Genomic DNA, 22,727 nt, shown 5'->3' with positions numbered 1-22,727 from the left:
AGCGAATGGGAGTGGGGAGCAATAGAAAACTCAATAATAGTTCAAATAATAGGATAATCTAGCTCGTGTCCTGTTTTCAAGTGCGCTTTTGTCGACTGGGGCTACATTGAGTCCTGTGCTGAACAGCAGACGCACACGTGTAGCGCAGACCCCCAGACTAAAGTGCGGTCAGGAGCTGAATGCTTGGATTTTATTAATGGTGTCTCAGGAAAACTTCACAGAAGCTCCACAGAAAGCTGTAACAAAAAAAAGAAAGAAAGAAAGAAAGAAAGAAAGAAAGAAAAAGACAAGGCTACAACTCCTGCCGTAGGTGTTCAGGTTTCTCCCCTGTTTGTCTGTCATGTTTTGATTTAGAGCTTCATCATCAGCAGTAACTCTGAGAGAAATATCTGTCCACATTCAAAGACAAACTTTATTTAAAGTATCAACTATATATATAGGAGAATAGGCAGATTTACAGAGGGATGGAGGCATGGCCAGATGCAAGTCTGAAGTGTAGGCGTGAACCATAAGCGCTCTAAAACATGGGATCACATAACTTAGAGTGCCCTGCGACAGTAACCCTCACTCCAGAAAACTTCAAATGTGTGCAGAATTTTTTTTTTTTTTTCTGCCGGACAAATAGTAAACTCTTCCACAACATCTGTGACATTACTGGGAACGCAAAAACACACAACGGGCTATTCTACAACAGGCTACACAGCAATGGCTGTGCACAACGCAGGCAGTCATCCTGTAAATATTTCCGAGCAGAAAAACATAACAGTGGAGCGAACACTCAATTGTTTTCCCTGCTTATCTCTCTGGGACAGTATCCTGCTTTTTTGAAGGCAGGGCTTTCGGTGACACACAGCTTCCTTCTCAACCTTCTCAACAGTGGTGACTTCACTTCCCAAATTTAGAGGAAAGAAAAAACTCAATCCGGTAAAAGTGTCTCTTTCTCTCCGCCACATACCGGGGGCTGGAATTAATTCAGGAGCGTGTCATGTTTGGGATATTGTCGAGGTCCGCTGAAAATTGCGCAAAATGGACGGAACTATTAAGGTAAGGGTGGAGAACGGGGTGTATGAGTTTGTGGGAGACTGCTTTTTCGGAGTTGCGCCTCCTTTTTTAAGCAATGGGTTGAAATGCCCCTCTCTGTCGGTCTGTGAGCTGGGACCTCCAATCTGACGACGATGAGCGCCTTTTTTCTCTCGGTTTGAAAGCGGTAACCACGTTTCCTCCTTTTTCTCTTTATTTCAAAGTATCCACTTTGCTTTTTCAATAAGCTGCCTGGTTTTGAGGATATGCTACGGTGTGGATTTAACGCTAAATCAGAATCACGCTTTGGATTTTGGGGACCAAGCGCACAATTACGCACGTCTGGGAAGGCAAAAGGAGTGGCTATTTATTTCAGACAACACGATGTAGACTGTTCTTTCATATAGGTATAAGTAGTCCACGAGTCCAACGATTTGGTTTAGTCTGGGCAGCGCGGATTGAGCAATAGCCATGACTGGATGTACCGCTGGATACGATGTGTCGAGCTGCGCAACAGCGGTGTGGCATATCGCCCGGCTCGGTCCGAAGATCGTGTCGTGGGTCAAAAAAACTGTGATGGTTTGGTATTTACACAAGAAATGATCTTTCTGTCTTGGTTGCTGTTGATTTTTGTAACTTCTCTCCCTCACTTTTGTCAAAGTGCATGGAAAGCTGTCATTTGGTAACTTCATGCGGTAACTGCTCAGTTTGCAACATTTAAAACCACAAGGCTTCACAATGATACCTTGGCTTGCTCCTTATATAGTTACACAGCTATTTTGAAATGGTATGTTGGTAGTCAAGAGCGCTGGTCTACATTAACATTGGCTACTGGCCCCCGACAGGCAAATTCCAGATGCATTATGGCTGCAGCCACCAGATGTTGAATGGCAAGTCCCGATTAGTTCACCCTGCGATGCGTTCAGTTTGTGTCCTCCGGTTAACAAGTGTAAATTCAGAAGAACTGCTGTAATTGCATTTACTCCTATTGTTGCTGAAAAATAGTGCCACTTGTTTTCTTTTGGAAATTTGAAGTAGCTGGTTTGTGGCGGCTGGGTGTGGTGTGAGTTTTGGGAGAGTGTAAACGTTGGCCAGGAAAAAATGTCAGGCTGCATATAGTCACTTAAATCCCTTCATTCACCTCTCACATGCAGCCCTGTGCTCGGTTTTATCATGTCCTCTGGTAGAATGCCATGCTACCAGAGGATATGAACGTCTCGGCCTGGATTTTTGTAACAAAGCTATTAAGAGCAATTAAAGTAATCATAATTGAATCGTTGGGTATAAATGACTGGCTGCGAGATGCATTCATGCTTGCTTAAAGAAAGGAAGGGCTCTCTAACCATGAGAGTTTCCTGTTCTACACAATCTTTTCCTGACAGGTTTCCTCTTCCTCCTGAAACAAAAGGCAGGAATGCCCCCCCTGGGTGGCTCCTGCTAGATGGCTGTGTGTGAACGTCAAACAATTACACGTGTAGTCTGGATGAGGAGCTATTGCATATATCCAGTCTGCTCTAGACGCGTCGTGACGCATTTGGAGAGATAGCCTTGGCTGATGTAAACAGAGCAGAGGTGGCTCCCAGCAGGTGTCACACTCACACAATGCTTTTAATGGGGCCTGCAGTTTAACAGCTGAGCCATGATGTATTTGATGTTTTTTTCCCTCTTTGTCTGTGGCGCTGCAGAAAGATATAATGAAAAAATAGAATTCAGATGTTTTTTTGTGGTTTCGGTAAAGTGTCTATAAGGATTTTTTTTTCTTTTTTGGTTGGATTCAGAATGTGTATGGAGGTTTTGGTGATTATATGCAGATATGATCCTCACGAGAAATTAATCATAAATGGTTGAGAGTGGCATACTGCCACTGGAGAATTATCTGTAGACATTCTGAGACAGACAAAATACTGAGTGTAACCGCCTGTAACTCTCACTGGCAGCATGTGTGTGTTCTCCGCAGATACTGGAAAGAAAACATAGGCACTGGTCTGGCACTGGTCTCTCATCCTTTCAGTTTCTCTGGGTGGTAGTGCTGTGTGCTCCTATTTTTAAAATACCCCCTACAATCTTGATAGGCACACACCACTTGCCAATCATGGTTTCAATTGCACAAGCTGATATGTCACTGTAATTATAACGTGCAACAGTCACTATAGCTGACTAACTCCTTATCAAGCTGTAAGGAGACATTCTCTCATTCTTCTACACTTTATCATCCACAGACTAGTTGGTGTGCTTTGCTCAGATAGTGAGTCTTTTAGCCAGGGCTCAGACTATGATGGATCCACTGATGAAATCACTGGAAAATCTAATTCTGGCGAGATGGTTAAATACTCTGGAGAGGTTCAGCTTTTTTATTCACACGTTACCCTAAAGAGTCGTCTTTTGTTGGATGTACAAAAGTTTTGCATTTGATATGTGACACAGGAAAAGCAGTTTCTAACTGCGTTTGACTAAGTATTAAATGTAGAGGTTTTTCCGTCATTTGAGAAGTAGTTTGACGTGTTAATCCAGTTCACCACTTTGTTCAAATAGAATACAGGGCCATTTTAATACAGGATGTTTACAAAAGATGATCAACACTTTATTTGTCTTGTGTAAAAACAACCAGAAGTGCGTCTTTGGCATTACAATAGAGGGCACTAGAGTACAATTACAAATTAATAATAAACCCTTTACACTGCACAGGTTGTCATAACTTGAAATAATAAGTGATTGAGAGTGAAGGCTTCGGCTGACACTTTATTTTATTTGATTAGTTTTTATGTAAAGTACCTGCAGTGGTTTCAAATAGTGATTAATATTAGCTAAACTTTAGGAATTACAAAGAACCATTGGCTATCAAAGTTTATGGTTCAAATATAAGATGAAATACAGCAATGATCATGTTTTGATCAAATACAATAATTTGCTAAATATTTTAGTCGGATGTTTCTTGTTTAGAGAAGACTGTATATTTGCAGACTTACTGGAAACATGCAGGATCATTTCTCTTCTTTATATATGTAAGCTCAAAGTAAAATCATTTTATTGTTGTGTTTTTCTTTTCCTATAAAAAGAGACATTTATCAACAAAATAGGGATAAATGAAAACTTTCTGCTTGCATTAAATGTCTTAGAATGGAATGAAGCTGAAGTTATGTGAGCTCATGAGGATTTTGCTTTAATAAAAGTAACATTTTAGAGAATGCAAACAGCTACATCCTGGAAATATTGATCAGTGAATATCAAGTTGCATTTTCCCTCTGGGGCAGATATGTGGCATTTTGGAATGAAATAATTCAGTCCCCTGGAATTAGACACGTCTCCGTCTAAGCTGTGCCATCAGATCCTATCAGATCCAGATGTGCATCAGACGCGAGCTTAATCTTCAGCAGAGGCACATGACATTAATGATTTCACTTGATTTTCTGACTTATTGTTTTTTGCGTTTGTTTGATTGTTTCAACAATGATGGGTGGAGACATTATAACAAAGGCTGACTCATCAAGTTACTCTTAAGCAGTATCGGCATTCTGTGCAAACTAAACTTGTTCACAGTGACACATGTATGTTAAAATGTTAAAACGAACGTAATCATTGCTTTACTTCCAAGACTTTAGAAGAGGAACATGTTGGAAACGATGTTATATCTTGGCCAGCCCTGAGTTTCTGTGTTTGTTTTCTTTAATAAACTTACATTGCTCCAGCTGAGCCACAGCAGAGGGGTCAGTGTAGCCATGACCTCCTCTGCTTCTGTTGAGTCTTCAGCCGTGGAGGGAGGCCCATTGCTCGGACAGACACATCAGGGAATGACAAGGGATTTTTGGGTCTAGTGAAGTTAGGAAGATAGAGAGAGAGACAGAGAGAAAATGATTACACAACCAGGTATCTGCTAAAGTTTGTTTAGAAAATGTTCAATTTTCAGCTTAAACAGTAAACATGTGAAGCAATGGGTCCTTACTGGTAAACCAGCTGTGTATTGACTGATTGACTGATGTCAGTAAACCAATATGGAGGCAGCGCCCAAGCTTACAACTCCATCTTACTCGGGTATGATTGAAGTCATCCTAACATCAACAGGAAGGTACAGTTACTACATGGGCTATAAACACAAACAACTTTGGATGCCAGACTGCGATATGACGGATAACTGCACATAATTGTCGTAAACAAAGATACACAAGAGATTAAAAATTTGACATCACAAGTTTTGGGGTAGTGTCAAATGAGAGGCTCAAGTTGTAGCTGCTCATGTTTGTGTGTTCTGCATGTGTATTCTTACCATTCTTATTGTGAGAGTACAACTTCCAAATCGAAATGGTTCAAGATTTTGGAAAACAGATGAGACATCGAGATGAGAAGATTGCCACTAATCCAGTAACTGTCCGCTAAATATCAAGCTACAGCCAAGAAACAGTTAACCTGTCCCTGTCAAAAAATAAAATAAACTGCCTGCCAGGACCTTTCAAACTTTTTCCTTAACGTATTTTATCATTTTTTTAATACTTATAATGAGAGTAGCGTTAGGTGCCAGGCATTCCACAGAGACTCCAGGTCACTGACATAAAACACCAAATCATGTATCTGATTTACTAAGTGTGTTTTGTTACAGTTGGACACAGCAAGTCTAGCTTTATGCTATACTAAGATACTTATTGTTGGAGAAAAACATACCAAGTACTTGTTCCTTTCACCTACAGGAGGCGCTATCAGTGGTGAGTGAAGACCAGTCCTTATTTGAGCCTCCATACGCTGCTGCTGCCCCTCTCCCCAAGACAGACATGACTGCATCTGGCACACAGGACTATGGCCAGACCCACAAAATCAACCCGTTGCCCCCACAGCAGGAGTGGATCAACCAGCCAGTGCGGGTCAACGTCAAGAGAGAATATGAACACATGAATGGATCCAGGTATTGCATGACAACCACTTCCTGTGTCTTATGTTATGTGCTCAGTGAGAAATGGGTTTCTATCTGTCTTTATTAGACATTTTAGACATTGTGTGTTCATCTCCGCAGCTGCTGCTATAAATGTTGACATTTGTCATTCAACAGTCCGTTTCTTTACCACAACTAATCTCCACTTTTTGTTTCTAATCTTCAATATACTTGGCCCTGGCCAGAGTAGTGCCTAAATATCCCATGCCAAAGTCAATGACTGGAAAAGAAAAACCAACAACACCCAGTTTGTCTGCTGATAATATTTTCACAATGTTCTTGTATGTGTGGGTTTGTGTAGCAGGGAGTCTCCAGTGGACTGCAGTGTGGGTAAATGCAATAAGCTGGTGGGGGGCAACGACACATCTCAGATGAACTATGGAAACTACATGGATGAGAAGAATGCCCCTCCCCCCAACATGACCACCAATGAGCGGAGAGTCATTGTACCTGCGGGTAAGGATAACATTTTGACCAACAGTTTAAATCTGTACCTAATCTGACATTAGAGAGATAAGATTTAATTTTAGTATGTGTGTGTTCGTAAACATATATGTTTATTGGCTGCTTCTTTGCACAGGTGCAAAGTTGTTGCTACTGTCGTCACAATCAGAATCGCTCTTCTGTTTTGGTATAATTTTGCCAATGTCGTAAATGGTTTATGGGTCCTATTTCTATTTAGCTGGTTCATAGGGTAAAGCGATGTTCCAGTGTTTTATGTCACTCATGGGAGCATGTGTGCAGGTAGAGATGTCTGCCAGCCCTGTATAAATTTCCTCACCTATCTCACGAATGATTTTTCAGTACGTGAAATAAAACAGGTAGTCATAAGTGCGGTTTTAAGGTTGTAGTCTCTAGAAAAGTAATTTAATGCATATGTTGATTGCATTGTTACGCTTAAGCCAGAGAGCCAAAGAGAATGACTGTATTTTCCCAAAAATGAACACAAGCGATTCATTTAATTATTATCAAATGGAGCCTTGGTGATTTTTCCACCTTAGAGGCTATTCAAGTGTTAGTCCTAAAGTGATGCAAACGGCCACTCATCTATTATCCTAAAAGCAGCTCCACATGGAAGTCATTCCTTAACCATTAGTGGTCAGTTTTGGGTTTGGTTTCCAGATTCAGTGTGCAGTATGTCAGAACTGGGGTAAAGTAGTACTTGAAAATAATATTTTTGTTTGTTTTAGTTTACTTTCCTGCCATATGGAACAATGCAAAACATACTAAAAAGTTTGAACAAGCAATGTATGAACACTACTCTGTGAAAGATTATGTACCTGGAACCTCACATGAGTCACCCCGCTGAGGCAAATCCTTAGACCCATGTGGTCAAAATAAGACCAAGAATATTTACGAGTATCCGAACAAGGTCTGCTACTGATACATAATTCTGTTTCCAATTTGTTCACTTCTCCCCCTCTCTTTACCTTAGTCAGATATGAGGCTCTCCCAACTATGTCTTCCCTGGTGTCTGTCCTGAAACAACTAATATAAAGTCAGTAAATTTCCTCTCTCTTCTTCTGTCTTCCTGCAGACCCATCATTGTGGTCCCATGACCATGTGCGCCAGTGGCTTGAGTGGGCCATTAAGGAGTACGGCCTGTTAGAGATTGACACAGCCATGTTTCAAAACACGGATGGCAAAGAGCTGTGCAAGATGGGAAAGGATGACTTCCTGCGGCTCACCACCATGTACAACGCAGAAGTGCTTCTCTCTCATCTCAATTACCTCAGGGAAAGTAAGTACACTTTGTACAATTTAGGTGCTCGTATAAATAAACAGGTAAATCAATAGAGCCACGGGGTGATAATCAATCAGAGGGTTATTGCTACAAATATTGGACCACAGTAAAAGCTGTAAAACATATCACAAAAAACAAGACATAAAGTTGTTCCTACTGAATATATTCAGATGGTTTTGACATTGTAAAGAAAGTCGAAGTAAATTTGGTGAACTTTACTCTTGGTGTTCCTGCAGCTCGAAATCAACTTTCAGTCAACACACAAGCCTTCTTTCATGTATTTTTCGGTACTTTTGGATGAGAAATAAGAGTGAAAAAATGCCAAACCCAGGCAAACAAAATGACACTTTTTTTTGTCGCCGCACTATACTCACATTACCATTCATAAACAATGAAATTGCTTTTACTGGAAACTCTTTTCTCCATAATGGCTACCCAGTATTAAGGAGAGCTGTGGAAACCAAGGGGCTTTCTTCTCCTTCTCAAGATAACCATCGACAACGTCCCCCACTTGACTTTGCAGCGCCTTATTCCACATGGTCCAGAAAGATGAAGCCCAGGTGCATTGCCTAAGGAATCATGCTAGGCCTGTGTGTTCAGCACAGCAAAGAAAGTTGATCTGCAATTTGCAATGGAGGCAACTAAAATTGAGCCTCTTACCTTTGAAGAGTTCCTCATGCAATCCTGCTTCATATGTTTCAGTGGGCAAACAAAGCCAGTTTTCTGAGGCAGTATGCAAATTACCTTTCAATATAAGATGTAACATCTGGCAGGGTCGTTGATTTGAATACATACTGGCGTCTTGTTCAGACCATAGGTATGTCTGTTTTTACTGTAAAAATAAGCAGATCATGAGTGATGTGACTGTTTGACTTACAGAGAATAGTTTGTCCCGTATATGAATTCTTCGCATTCTGTACTGAAAAATAAAGAGAACTGCCTCCTCTGTGGCTGCAGAATATCATGACACCACGTTGGGTGGAGTGACTGATGGCTCAACTAAATTTAACATTACTCCCAAGAAATTGTGATGGGCCTCGGCGTGATGTAATGGGAACTGTATTTTGTGGGTGTCAACAGTTTTCTCTGTGCACAGCGTCTGGGCAGAGCGAGATGCTTGTCATGAGTATAACAGCCTCATTGTGCAGCACTGCAGCGGGTGGATCTGTCTGACCGCCACTGGGCACACTCTGCAGAGCAGTTTTCATTATGGCCACTGGCTGCGGGACTTAGCCACGGCTTAGGCGTGCTGCACCGCGACTCTGCCCATTGCTGCCCTTTTTTTGATTTAGACCTTGTGTGTTTTGGAGACAGAAGAGATGTCTCGGGAATCCTCTCCACTTGCCAGTTGAAATTGCTTTGGATGTGTTCCAGACAATCAAAAAGATGAATGCTCCCGTCCCGTGCCTGGACTGGCTGACCTGTTTTGGGGCAGCTCTCTTGGAAGCAAGCAGTGTGTATTATTGACACTAAGGAGCCTAAAGGCAAGAGGAACCATGTTAGTAAATGAGCATCTAAGGAAGACTGAAAAGGAGTAAGAAGAGGAAGAGGGTTGAAGCTTTATACAGACCCTGAAGGGCTGATGATTTAGAAACTTAAGCCAGTCCTTCTTTCCCCCCGCAGCACAAACAAACACAATCATAGACAAGGAGTAACCTCGTCCAGAAAATAGACCTCTGGCTTCACTCACGAGAGCTGGAGCTTGGCCGAGCTTCCAGAATACAGAAAGTGTGTGTGTGTGTGTGTGTGTGTGTGTGTGTGTGTGTGTGTGTGTTGGTGACTGAGCCAAGCCCTGGAAGTATTAGTGATTACAGGTCATATGATGTCTTCCTCCAACCCATTCTCCTCCAACAAATGGATGGTCCAATGGGGTACTGCAATCATTTCATACACATCTGTGTGCATCATGTGTGCCTTGGGTTCTGTTTATTGAACCTCTGATTAAAATTCCTCAGAGTCATTAAGCCTTGTATGTACACTCGGCACAGGGCAAGGACACACTTCCCCACCCTACAGCCATACCATAACAAAACATTCCTGCCACGTCATGCACAGAAATACTCAGACACCCACACTGGTGCAACTGTGGGCACAATCTGAACATCTGTCTGGCTATCCAGCTGCTGACAGTAACAAGGGTAGTTGCCCATGCATTATTTTGGCCTCATTGTTGGTCACTTATCCAGATTTTTATAAGTGATGGCCGCCCGCACCCCAATGTGCTTTCAATTTGGGGTGCAATTTGAGAATTTGTTCAAATTAGTCTGTCAGGGAGGGACCGCGGACTGTTTGCTTTATCGCACCCATGTAGGTCGGTTTGATACCACATGTGCTGGGAATGGAGCAGAGCATAAAAACCTCAGACAACCAAAGAGATCCTCCGACATAGAGATGCAAGAGGAAAGAGGGGAAAAGAGAGGGGTGACGGCAGAAATGAAACAGGAGTGAGGATGGCAAGTAAAGAGACGGAGAATTGAGAGCAAATGTACTGTGGCTCTGAAGAAATATAATTGGATGAAGAAATATATCCTTGACAGATGGATTGTACAGTAGTTATTTGAGGACAGAGGCAGATGGGTGTGAGCAAGAGAAACAGTTGCAGAAAGCAAATGTGAGATTAAAAAAAAGTAAGTTGGGGGGTGAACTATTTTTTTAGAAGTGTGTGGAAATGGTCCGAGGTAGTTATGATTGAGTGTCATTGGAGAATAGCAATAGTTCTGTTTCCCAGCTGTCGCCACTGCTTGTGTGTCTGGATGGATTTAGAGTGGGGGAGTCAAGATGGAGAGAGAGAGAGAGAGAGGGAGAGAGAGAGAGAGAGTGATAAGTCCCGGCTTCTGCAGTGCTGCTCCTCGCTCCAGAGTGGGGGACATTCTCAAGCCCTCAATAGTTTATACAGGCCGTAAACATCTGGGCTCGAAGGCTGAGTAGGGAAAAAGGAGGTCTGGATAACTCGCTCTTTCTCTTTCTCTCTCTCCTCTCGCTCTCTCTCTCTCTCTCTCTCTCTCTCTCTCTCTCTCTCTCCTCTTTCTCCCCTCACAACATTTTTATTGAGCTCCCCTTGCATTAGTTCTTTCTATTGGCAGATTATCACTGGTGCAGAGGGGCTCAACGGCCTGGCTCTGCGCCCTTTACTGTTAGCTGTCTGCAGTTAGCCACCGTTACAGAGCAGTTTGCGGCTGCTCACTTGACTGCTGGGGTTCAGACACTTAGAACTACAGGAATTTATGTACATTTCACATTAGCATAAGTGGACGTGGATAATAAGCAGTTGCTATTCATGTAAACACGATGAGCTCAGCTATAATTTAAGATAGCTGCTTAGAGGTTCATTACAACAGTACTTTCAACTCAATTGCCAGTAAAGAATGCAGATATGGGGCAATTCTACAAAACCTTGGATTTCAGTCAGGTTTTTTAATATTAATCCCATATGTTTTAAATTATTTCTTTCTACAATACCTGTGCACAGCACATTGTGAAGTGCTTGGCTTGACAGATGGTTGAAATGTGTTTGTGTGGACATAGAGATACGTAGAAATCAACATAAAAATTTCGAAACTGACAATCTGAAATTGGTCAGGTCTGTGAAGGTGAGAAAGTAAACAGGGTTTTAACTTTATTTCATTCTTCACACAACTAGCAGAGTATACAAGCATCTTTAAGGTTAGGTTTGCAAGAGGTTTTTGTTGAGCTATAGCAACGTTTGCTTTGTTGTTTTAGGGATGTAAACAAATAAGTCAATATTGTTTTCTGATGAGGACATCCATGAATAAAATTTCAGTATCTCAATGAATTACAGTCACACTGGACAGTAATTCAAGATTTATATGTTCAATTCCAACTTTCAGTGCCAATATAAGAAGTAGTTTTCCCTTTACATACAAAGGCAGATTGGTAGGAGATTAGAAAATGCTATATGAAAATTTTTTGTGATAATAGTGATGATAGTGTGTGATATTACTTTTTTCAAAAAGGATATGTGTAAGGAAATTCTATATCTACATTAGTTCGACTAAACTTGGTAAAACTTTATTATTTTGCCTTTTTGTAGGTGTATTTGTTCTGTGTCTTACGGAATGACTAATTATTTTGGTCAGTGACAGACTGGTCATGTATAAACTTGGAGCAAGGGCTGGACATGTTGAGAGGTAATTAGCCTTTACCAAACTAGGAGAAATGTGACCCCTGATAACAACAACCGACGTTGTCTCATTTAAATGCTGTGTCTCCATACAGTAGTTGATCTGCTAACATTAGCCACTGGTAACCTGCTAATATTAATCAGTGGTGAACCTACATTTAAAAACCAGCTGGTTTTGTTCAGATTTGGAGGTAGAACCATTTGTAACCTTGGTACACACTATATTAGCCTGAAATTCAGTCACATAGACTCCTCAGGGAAAAATACTTATTTCCAGCGTATTTTAGGGATCTTAAAAGTATTTACTGTCTTCTCAGTTAGAACACCTTTTCTTGTAGTTAAAATGAATGTATATACACAGACTTGCAGCTCACAGCTCGTACAATGAAGCAGAGAAGAAAAGAAATTTTGTGGCGCTGCTGGGAAAAAGCTGCACTCTGCTGGTTATGCTCCAACAAAGATGTTCTGGCTGGAGTAATAAGTAAAGAAATGTAAACATTTTTTGTCAGCAATATGTACTGAGTAATGTATGACATTTGTAAGTAACTGTTACCAAACAGTGTTATCTGACAGTAGGGTCTCTCAGTTATGAAAATGTGGGTAATCATTTATCATTTTTGGTTTGGAGGAATTGTTAGAAATTTCTTTTGTCCACTATGTAAGACAGAAGACCAGCTACTTGGTGCAATTTTGTCTTAAGGAGTTAGAGAATGACCTAATGTTGGCTGGAGCCAATTTAGCACACTTGAGGTGGCAAGATGCCCAAAATTTGGTGACTCCTTAGTTTGCTGGCAAAGCTCTGAGGCAATGGTATCAAATGCCCTATAGAATAAACTGCAAGGCCTGATGGAGGTCAATCATAATGCTGAACAAGTCTTTAAAGATCTCTGTCAATATTGTAGGCGTGCCAAACTGGAGGACATGGCCTTTTGAAAGAGCCATCAGTCATAGGAAGGAGAGAAAAGAAAATTGTTTGTGGACGTTATGTAATCTAGCAGACTGTGAGCAGATGTGACTGAGAGGAAAAGAGAGAGTGAGGGTCTTAAAGGATGAACACTGGCCAGTACTCCCACTGTGCTGTCAGATTACCGGGACATGTTTGTTTTCTGAGAGAGGAAGAAACCGTCCAAATAAATAGGCTGCACAGCCAAGACTCCCTCCACCAAACTGTCAGCTGTGCTCTCTCTCTCTCTCTCTCTCCCTCTCTCACTCTCCCTCGTACAGCAGTCCTGAATTTCTCTGTGGGATGGTTTGAGGTTTTTCTCAGCAATGCTGCCTGTTTGCCTGTCTGGGTCAGCCCACATATGTGGAACACAGTAGGAAAAGGGTTAACAGCCCCTTCCTCCTCCCTTCTCTCTCACTCTCTCTCTCTTTCTTTCTCTCTGTTTCTCTCTCTCTCTCTCTATTTTTCTGTTTCTCTGTTCATCTTTCTTTCACACTTTCTCCCCCATTCCAAAGGTGGTGCTTTGGTGGCTTGCCCCTGTGCGCTTACACTCTGCATGTGGAATTATTTTTGTATGGGGAACTGCATTTGATTGCTGTGCAGGGACCCTGCCTCATACAATGGCTCCCCTGTTCTGAGGCCCCCAGGTTTCTAAACTAGACCCAGAGCCTTGGGGGTGCCGTGGAGTAGGTAGAAATGGGAGGGGTAGGGTATTGGGAGGTTAGAGTATGTGTGTGGAGCACCCCACTCTTCCCCCACAGCCACCCCCTAAAAAAAAACAAACCCCTAGTCTGCCACCATGGGCCCCCCTCACCCCCGACCCCCACCACGGGCAGCAGCACAGTGAGTTAGGTGAGGATCATGCATCAAATCTCAAGAAAAGGACATCACAAATTTAATTTTGGTTTTAAGTTATTTGTTCTTTTTCAGATTGCCCCATTCATAAAGGGTATCCTCCTTACTCAGCAGCCCACTGTAGCCATTTTAGTGCTAAATCTTAACATTCCCCATGTAGTAGCAACTCTTGTGTTTTCTCTGTGCATTTTTGGGTCTGTTTTTCCACTCGCTGATTTATGCCTGGGGGCAGCTAAAATTAAGAGAGCATTTTGGTGCCGCCCAGGGTGCCTGTGTAAGTGGAGGAATGCAGCACAGAGTTCTGCTCCATAAGGTGAAATGAATAGGCAGCCATATGCAGAGTCTTGCCTCTTTGACTTTATTATTCCAAAGTAGGATTTGCTGTTAAAATTCTGACAGGCTACAGGGTTTTTCCAACAGCGCTGAATTTGCTTTTATTTGACTAGATTTATGTGTCATGAATTGTTTTACCTCTGAGATTATTTTTCAGGACAAAACAGAAACACAGTTCAAGAAATGAAAAAGGCCCTGTAGAGCTACCTCACATAATCGATCTGGGCCCTCTACTGCCATCTGCTGGCTGTTGTTGTACCCTGTGTGCTTTTCACTACTGACACTTCAGAATAGTAGTGCACCAAGGTGCTCTCTATTACAATTTCACAGCACATCATCTATGTTATGATATACTGAACCTTATAAGTATATAAAGTATAAAGTGTGCTTCTAATCAGTGGATGTTCTTATGGAAGAATTTATGAAAACAATAATCTCTTGTCTAGGTTTTTTATTTTGGTTTCCCATTCATTTGCCTTTCATTTTATTACTGGACTGGAGGATAATTCATTGTTCTGTCTTATTGTATTCTCTTTCATCTCATTTTTTTATAGGTAGCTCATCATTATCCTACAATACACCATCTCACACGGACCCATCCCCACGCCTGGCTGCCAAAGAAGGTAGGGACATCTGTTTATGTACTTCATTCTAATGTTCATCAGTGCTTGTATATTTGGGTTGAGATAGCTCTTTTATATGAAGGGAGCAATTGGAGAAATTGTCAGACTATCTAAAGATAAAGAGAAGAATGGAAGATAAAAGTACCTGCCAGTTTCAGACAAGCATAAACGCCCAGAGAGCACACGCACTGGAGAATACAGACCGCAAACACAAGTGCATGCAGACACTGATTGATACTGACAACGCTCTCTGCAGGTGCATCTTTTGTGTTGATTAAAATAATGAGAGCCAAGCTGCTACAGCAGACCATGCTATTCAGAACTGCAACCAGAACGCTTGAACAACACATAGTGGCTCAGAGGGGTGGCCCCAGCATAGAGGTGTATTAACAAGAAGACAAAAGCAGGGTGTTGATGAGTTCTGTCCACTGTAGCAGGGGTGAGAACAGACGGTCAATGTGATGATTATCGGATAGAAGCGGGATGTGAGACCTGTGAATGAGGTTGTTTGTTGGAGAGTTCTGTGTACTGTGCTGAAGCAACAATGTGTACTGTAAGTGTGACAGAAGAGCCTGATTGACTGGTTTAGACCAGACTGAAGGTCTGGGTCTCTGCTGCTTGTATGGGTGAATTAAGAGCAGGGAGGATGAAATGAAAGGGTGAAAGGGAACAAAGAAAGCACGGTATTTACTGGAGAGATTTATGGTAATAAACTTGCTTCCTCTTGTCATTTTGCACTGCATTATCCATCTCTAGTAGTTACACTGTTTTTATGAGATTACTGTCACTGTTTATAAAACATGTAAGTCTTCAGGCTGATTAAAACACGTGAATTAAAGTGTGGTGAAGACTTGGTATGGGTCTGCAAAAACATCCATCTTAATACATAATTGGGGCCACTTATTCTATGATTTGATCAAGAAAAAAAATGTAGCTCAGGACATTTCACTTGTTTTGATAAACATATCACATTTACTCAACAATTAAAAGATCCACTGTGTATACTAGCTCCAGAGACAAATTTTACATTTTCTGCAGCTACCACAGGCCCTTCTGCACAACGCTTGTAAGGGGAGTTTGAGCCGAGGGATATTCAGTTGGTTGCACTCTGCAGTCTAACTGCTAGATGCCACTAAATCCTACACACTGGGGCTTAAATTAAATGTACTTTCTTGATATTAGTCAACTTATTTGTTAGTATTATTAGCAAAATGTACTTAAAATATCAAATATAAAAGTACTCATTTTAATGTAAAGTGTTCCCTGTCAGTGTTTTACTATTATATCTGATGTTTCATGATTAATATTATTGATCCATTACTATGTATGTTGCATCTTACTGCTGTAGATGAAGAAAGAAAGCGAGATGAAGAGAAGGTTAATTATAACTACTTTATATAATGTTAAGGAGTTTAATCTACAGCAATGCATCACATTCTGCTGTCATGTGAGCTCTGCGAAAAGGGAAGTTTTTTATAAGCCCGATAATCAGCCCTGTTTTTGGCTTTGTGACGGGGCATCTTCCAGCTAATTCAAAAGGGGTTTTTTTTAATAGTTTATTCAACTGAAGTTGTAGGAGGATTTTCTCAGCTCGACTCATGAACCAAAAGCAAAACTGTAATAAAGTAGAAATGCAACAGTTAAATGAGACCTGCTAGAACACTGCACTAGTAAAATTCTTGCAAAAGGCGAGCTGAGTTTCTAAGAACAACGCCCACAGCAGCTCAGGATGATTGTCTCTTTGCTCTGGATACCTTTTCACTCTACAAACATTATTTTGTGCTGACACAACATGAAGTAGGCGGAGGTTGAACTGCGTATCTGTAAAAAAAAAGGAGCTACACATCCTTTACATCGCCTATATGGTGTCACCACCAGAGACGGGAGAAAGGACTGCAATAACAAAGATAGCCTTGCTCACAGGATGAGGGGCCTTATCAAGGCAGGAGGAGAGGAAGCACTAAGTCTGATAAGTGTCCGAGAATGCCCTCTGCCTCCCTCTATCTGCTCCAGTGGTGAGCGTTAGCAGGCTGCGTACTTGTTCTCGCCCAGCTTCAATACCAATAGACCAATGGGCAGGCCAGATAAGATTCTGCTCAGTCACCCCTGACCCCAGTTTTCCTGGTTCTCAGCGCCAGGTATTTGGCCTGGCAGGAATAGAGGGTCACTCCCTTGAACAGCATTTCCCTTTCACAAGAGGTGACTTCTATTATGGGCTGTCTGTAACACTGACTGTGTCTGCAGTTGCATCCCGTGATCCCAGTCCCGTGTACAGCTGACATATGTGAAAAGTTGACAGGGTGACTTATCAAGAGAATATTGACACCCATCCAATTTTTAAATTAATCACTTTGCTTTGAGGTATCATATTCACCCTAAAATTGTACAACTTAACAACCACGTTCAATATTATAAAATGTTCCTTTCAATGAAAATTAAGTGAAAAGGTGCAACATAAATTGAAGTCAGGGGTTTGCGACTCAACAATAAAAGAAGTTTAGCTTCAGGAGAAGTCTTTATCAACTTTTTCTCAGACCAGCACTGCCAGATGTTCAAGTTCATATTGCCTTTTGAGAACAGTCAAATACCATTCAGGCTCTTTGGGGTAGAGTAAGCACGAGCATGCAGCAGGAGACAACCCTTAATCTGCTCCAGACTCTGTTGTGTAAAATGCAATGTTATGAATAAAAGAGAGCATATAAAACACGGAATGCAGCAGCTAAGAAAGGGTGTGTGTGCCTCTGTGTGTGTATCTGAAGTCGTTGTCTACTATGTGCCTGTGGATAGGCATGTGTGTGTGGGTGGGTTCCTGTATGTCTTAGTGCAGCTTGTCTTATAGTGGGTATTTACACTGCTTTTGAGAGCATGTGTTGGTCAGATATATTGTATGTGGGTTTTATTTATTGTGGTGTTAAACCAACATTTTACCCTTTTACATTTTTTAGCTCTTGTCGATGTCGCTGCCGTGAAACTTTCTAATTTGCAGCAAGATCGCTCACATTCTCCACTGTTTCTCTGTGAATGAGGAAAGACGATGATTCACAACAGTGAATGTTTCTATTTTGCTGCTACGTCAGAGTCCAATACAGCATGAAGTGTGCCATTATGTGTTCAAGCTGTCTTACATTTATGACTTTCAACTTTACTTGCTCCCCTCTAAAGAAAAGAAATGAATGTAATTCTCTCTTAAAAGTGAATGAAACATGTCAACACATAACACATGTGTGCAGCATTGTTGTAGTTCTCTGATGCTTCACTGTTCTGGTGCACCCACCGTTTCCTCACTGTGTCTAACTCCTGTATTTTGCCATCTTTCTCCTCCTCTTATGGCTTCCTCCTCACACAGATGGCTTTTAAAGCACCTGTATTATGGGTATTAAAAAAGGTTACCCTGTCTGGGTCTCTCTCCTTGGCTCAGACTCTAGGTTAAAAACAGTCCAGGACTTGACTCTCTCCTCTGTCTATCTTACCCTCTCTGCTCAGTTGTTCTTTCTCTCCCACTCCGTCTCCCTCTGCCTTTTGCTGTCACTCTCTACGTCTCCCTGCCTCTCTCTCTCTCTCTCTCTCTCTCTCTCTCTCTGTGTCTAGCACTCAGGCCTTGTTTTGACTAACTGGTCCTGCAGTCAAAGTCTCCCAGGAGCGTGCACCACACCCCAGACCAGAGTGGAAACTGGCTCAAGTCGCAGTCAGAGCAAGGCCTGGAAAAATGAAGGGAGGGAGGGGGGTTGGGAAGAGGCGGCTCTGTGTGTGCACATTCGGGTCTGCGTCTGTGTTTGCGTGGCTGGCTTGCCCCGAGTACCCCCAACCACTTGGGGTTTGTACATTTTACCTCTGCAGCTTCTTCCTTCTTTTGCACTCTCACTTCTACTTACCCAATTTTCACTCAGACGCACTCAAACTTTCGACCAAAATGGAGTAATTATATTGTTGAAAACTGGAACTGTGTTGGCTTTCATTTTCATTCTGGTAGAGGGAAAATAGTTAAGGAACTTAATGAAATCTGCTGCCAACAACTACACCAAAGGTATGTGGATGAGCCCATATTGCTGGGTATCTCCTCTAGCCCGTACCAGACAGTAGCTGGGCTCGCTGCCATTGTAGTGTTTCATCTGACTCTTTTTTTTCAGACTTTTTAGGGGGTTTTGGACAATTTTTTTCTCCTCACGCTCTTGAGTTTCTTCTCCTCTTTCTCCTCTTTTTCTTTCAAGGCCTTTTTATGCACTTAGTCACTCTGTCTCCATCCTCATCTATCTGCTTCTCTGTAACCTCTCTTTCTCTTTCTGTGGCTCCTTTGCCTTCTCTCTCATCTTTCCTTCAGTCGTATCTGCCCCCCCACCTACCCACCACAACCACCACCATCTCCTCTCCTGTTTGTAACCCCTTGCTGCACGTATGGCAGTAGCCCTGTTGTATTTTTTTTTCTTCGGGGTGGTGGAGAGTGGATAGGGGGGCTGGCGGTAAGTAGAGGGGAAAAAAGGGCCAGTAAAACAAAGAGAGGTTGTCTGCAGGCGAAGCAGGCAGGAAACACAAGTCTCCCAGGACTCTCCCCCAGTCACTGCTCCTTGGCTATCCTGCTGGCCTACACCAGATTGAATTTGACAGCCCCGCTGAGCCACAGCAGCCCGCCTGTTATTTGTGATTCTTCTGCCTCTCTTTGTATTTGTCTCTGCTTACACCCTCTTTTGTTTCATTCTTTTGATCTAATTTATTCATTTATTCTATGCTTTGTTGTGAGTTCATATCCTCTATTTCACTTTCACTAGTGCACTTTGTCACTTGTAGCTACTGTCTTGCACTTTTGCTACATTTTGAACATCTTCATTTTTCAGTCATGCAGGCTAGAGCATCTCTTGTCATCTGCAGACAGGAATGGGGTAGAAAAGTTAGAAATTAGTGAAGAGATCAAGAGGTGCCTTAGCAACAGGAAGTTTTTTCTGCTAGCAAAGAAAGGGGAAAAAAGCAACAAATCATTCTTTGAAAATAGCACAAGACACACAATTGGATTTGTTTTTATGTTCTCGTTGGTGGATTTTGAAAGTAATGAAAACATCATCAAACATTTGTGTGGAAGGTCACAAGGACTTTTGTTGTGTGTATTTTTTTTAATTGCTGTTTATTTCAGGCAAACCAAGATGTTAGTATGGTCTGATCCATAGGAGGGCAGTGTTGTACAGTATTTGGAGATGGACACACATGAAGTGGAAGCTCTTGATGAATAGGTCACAGGATGTCCCACCAGTGTGGCTGTGTGAGGTTATATGGGTCATGAGGGCATAAAAAGCTCAGACATGTTGTTGAAGTGAAAATGGCCACATTCATTTGTTTCCGACAATGAAAAGATCATCATTCTTGCAATAAGTCATCTTTGAAATGTTTTAAAATGAGATAAGATAAGGTTTTGCACTCCAACTTGAAGGACTATTCCATCAATTAACATGAACAAGATATAAAGTTAAGATGAATACAGGGAATTATTTGCTAGGTTTTTCAATGATTGATAGCTCATCAGCATGCATTGGTTAAAAGACAGTTAAAAGACAGTGAAAATGATTTGCAAACATATTCATGTTTGGCCAACAAAAACCCATACACACAAATACACGCAGAGAATGCTTTTATATGCTGGGATCAACACATTCACTTCTAAAATGTCAAAGCATATCATTCCAATGATCTATTTAAAGAATTAATCATGCATGTTATGTAAAAGCACAAAGCTTTAAGCCATGCTTTGTGTCACCACAGTAATCAGTGTGCACACCATGCTTCATGTTTGCACAGGTTTCACACTGGTCAGTTGTTGACCTTATTCATAGATGTGTCCACACTCTTGCAGCAGGGTCAGAGTCTTTTCAAATCTTAGGATTCAAGCTGCCAACTTTGATTCTCAATAAACCTCATTCGCAGAAATCCTGTCAACACTGATGGGAAATGGGATTACCTCTTGACCTTCTAGCAGCTTGCTTATCTCAGCAACAATCTCTGTCATCACCATTACACTGTCTCTATCTGCTGCCCTCTGGGAGAAACACTGCTGACAAAAAGATTTTAAGACCATGATAACTCTGTGTATGTTGTGTGGACATGCTGCACACAATACAGAGTGTAAAACATATCTTGCTACAGGGTGCATCATGTATCCCTGTACACTGCCAATTGTTTGAACTGTTTTAATCCACAATGATCCAAACAATCAAGGGTGCTGGCCAGGTGCGCCGACCAGAGTGTTTTTGAGACATTGCCAGGGGAAGAATACATCCTCTATTTTATCTGCCTGTGTCAGAGTGATTGATTGCAATTGGAAGCAGTCCAGCTTCACACTCAGTCAGGTTTGACTCGGGGACACACAGCAGGCATAACCCATGTAGACTGGGCCAGTTTGGCTGTTTGTCAAGTATCATGAAGGGAGCTCACGTATGGAGAGGGATGACAGTGAATATCATGTGGGAGTAGTGTCTACGTGTGTGTTTCTAGTGCCTTGTTTTACAACAATTTGCACCAGTCCTCTTATTTATGGTCAGACTGCACATTAATTTACATTACTTGTGGTCAGAGTGCTGCAAGCTGCTCTACCAACTGTACTATGTCAAAGATTACCACATTACCATGTCCAGATATCCTGTGAGGAGCATCTTGAACCATGTTTTGACAGATTTACTGATGCCATTTGGCAGTGGTTTTTGCTGTGGCAGTTACAGCTGTGATAGGCTGGCTGATATTTTGAGTTGCACATATGAGAACAAAAAAAAAGAGCTGGAAAATATTTTTCTAATATGCTCAAACTGTGTCCCCTTTTCTTTCTCTCTTTGTCAGACCCTTCATATGATGCTGTACGGCGGACAGGATGGTCAAACAACATGCACAGTGGCAAAGGTGAGGATACAACAAATCTAATCCCTATGCATGTCTGACTGCTACTCTTCAGTATGCATGGCAGTATGTGACTGACGGGGTGTGTGTGTGGGGGGGGGGGGGGTTTAACTGACACCAAAGATCATAATTGTTTTGTAAATGTCAACATCAGTCTACATTACACATCTACACATGCAGGAAAGACTCCTAAAGATTACAGACTCTAACTGTTGTTAGAGCATGAAGAACTCTATCCAACCAATAGCTACTGCCTTATTCACTTTGAACCTCTGCTAATGTGCCTTCAAGTTGGGTAATTGAGTCATTGCCATCCAACTGATGTTATCTGTGAACCTTTTTATGTCTCTCTCTGTCTCACTTGTGTCTCCCACTGAATGTCCCTCTGTCTCTCTCTCTCTGTCTCTCTGCAGGCTCACCGGTGGTGACTCAGAATGTGACCAAGTCTGCTGAGCAGCCCAGAGCTCAGCCAGGTACTGGATTGCCAGGTGTCTTTCTTGATATACAAATTAGCATAAAGCTAATTTAGCATAAAGCTAATTTGTTAGCAGATGTCAACTTCTCTTCATGCCAGTTGGCTTGTTAAGTTTATTTTATTTATGTTTATCTGTCTGTTGATGGTCAAAACAGTCAACAATGGGTTATTTTCTAACCTCTTTGTATTTTCATGCTTGATTAATGTTGGTGAAGTTTATTTTGCTGGTGCATTGTTAAATATGTAGAAGCAAAAATTGTCAAGTGTCAAGAAATGAAATTTTCACACCCCCAGAATTGCACAACAGTTGTCCTTTTTAAAGTCTACTAACAAGCTTTGAATATTTTCTAGTTGTTGCAGTCTTAGCCCGACATCTATTAGCTCGTAGCCACACATCTATTAGTGGATGTAATTCTGTTTCAAGGGAAGCTCATTATTTAGTTTTTAGTATCCACCCATACATCATCACTGAATTTTATCATCAGCTGTTGCTCAGTGACATATTTATTTTTCTTCAATCTTCCATAGTAATTAGTATGGATAACATACCATTATGTCACCACAGTAATCTTTCCTTTTGTCCACAGACCCCTACCAGATTCTGGGTCCCACCAGTAGTCGCCTAGCCAATCCAGGTAAGATTTTAGCAAATCTTTGCAATGCATCTCTCTTGAATTTTTGGTTGTGGTGAACATTTCTAGAAAATGCCCTTTTAATGCTTTCCAAACAGAACTGAACAGTGAATGATAACCTCTAGTTGAATGCGGCTGGGTGATTGATTACTCTTTGTGTATTTGTTTTCCAT

General features: G+C 41.6%; 1 protein-coding gene across 7 annotated transcripts in view; it reads left to right on the top strand.

Moving 5' to 3' along the window:
• fli1 (Fli-1 proto-oncogene, ETS transcription factor) overlaps positions 1 to 22,727 on the top strand; it is a 31,718-nt gene that overhangs the window by 5,689 nt on the left and 3,302 nt on the right. For 2 of the 7 annotated variants that reach the window (XM_046390375.1, XM_046390377.1), the window contains exons 3-9: positions 5,700 to 5,911; positions 6,243 to 6,394; positions 7,476 to 7,679; positions 14,509 to 14,577; positions 21,391 to 21,450; positions 21,861 to 21,920; positions 22,510 to 22,557. In XM_046390375.1, the coding sequence (XP_046246331.1) occupies positions 5,700 to 5,911; positions 6,243 to 6,394; positions 7,476 to 7,679; positions 14,509 to 14,577; positions 21,391 to 21,450; positions 21,861 to 21,920; positions 22,510 to 22,557 (805 nt within the window). The other 5 variants (XM_046390376.1, XM_046390374.1, XM_046390380.1 and 2 more) reach the window with 4 other exon arrangements.

The sequence above is a fragment of the Scatophagus argus genome, chromosome 5, assembly GCF_020382885.2.
Source record: "Scatophagus argus isolate fScaArg1 chromosome 5, fScaArg1.pri, whole genome shotgun sequence".
NCBI lineage: Eukaryota > Metazoa > Chordata > Actinopteri > Scatophagidae > Scatophagus > Scatophagus argus.
This window is presented reverse-complemented; position numbering and strand designations above follow the sequence as displayed.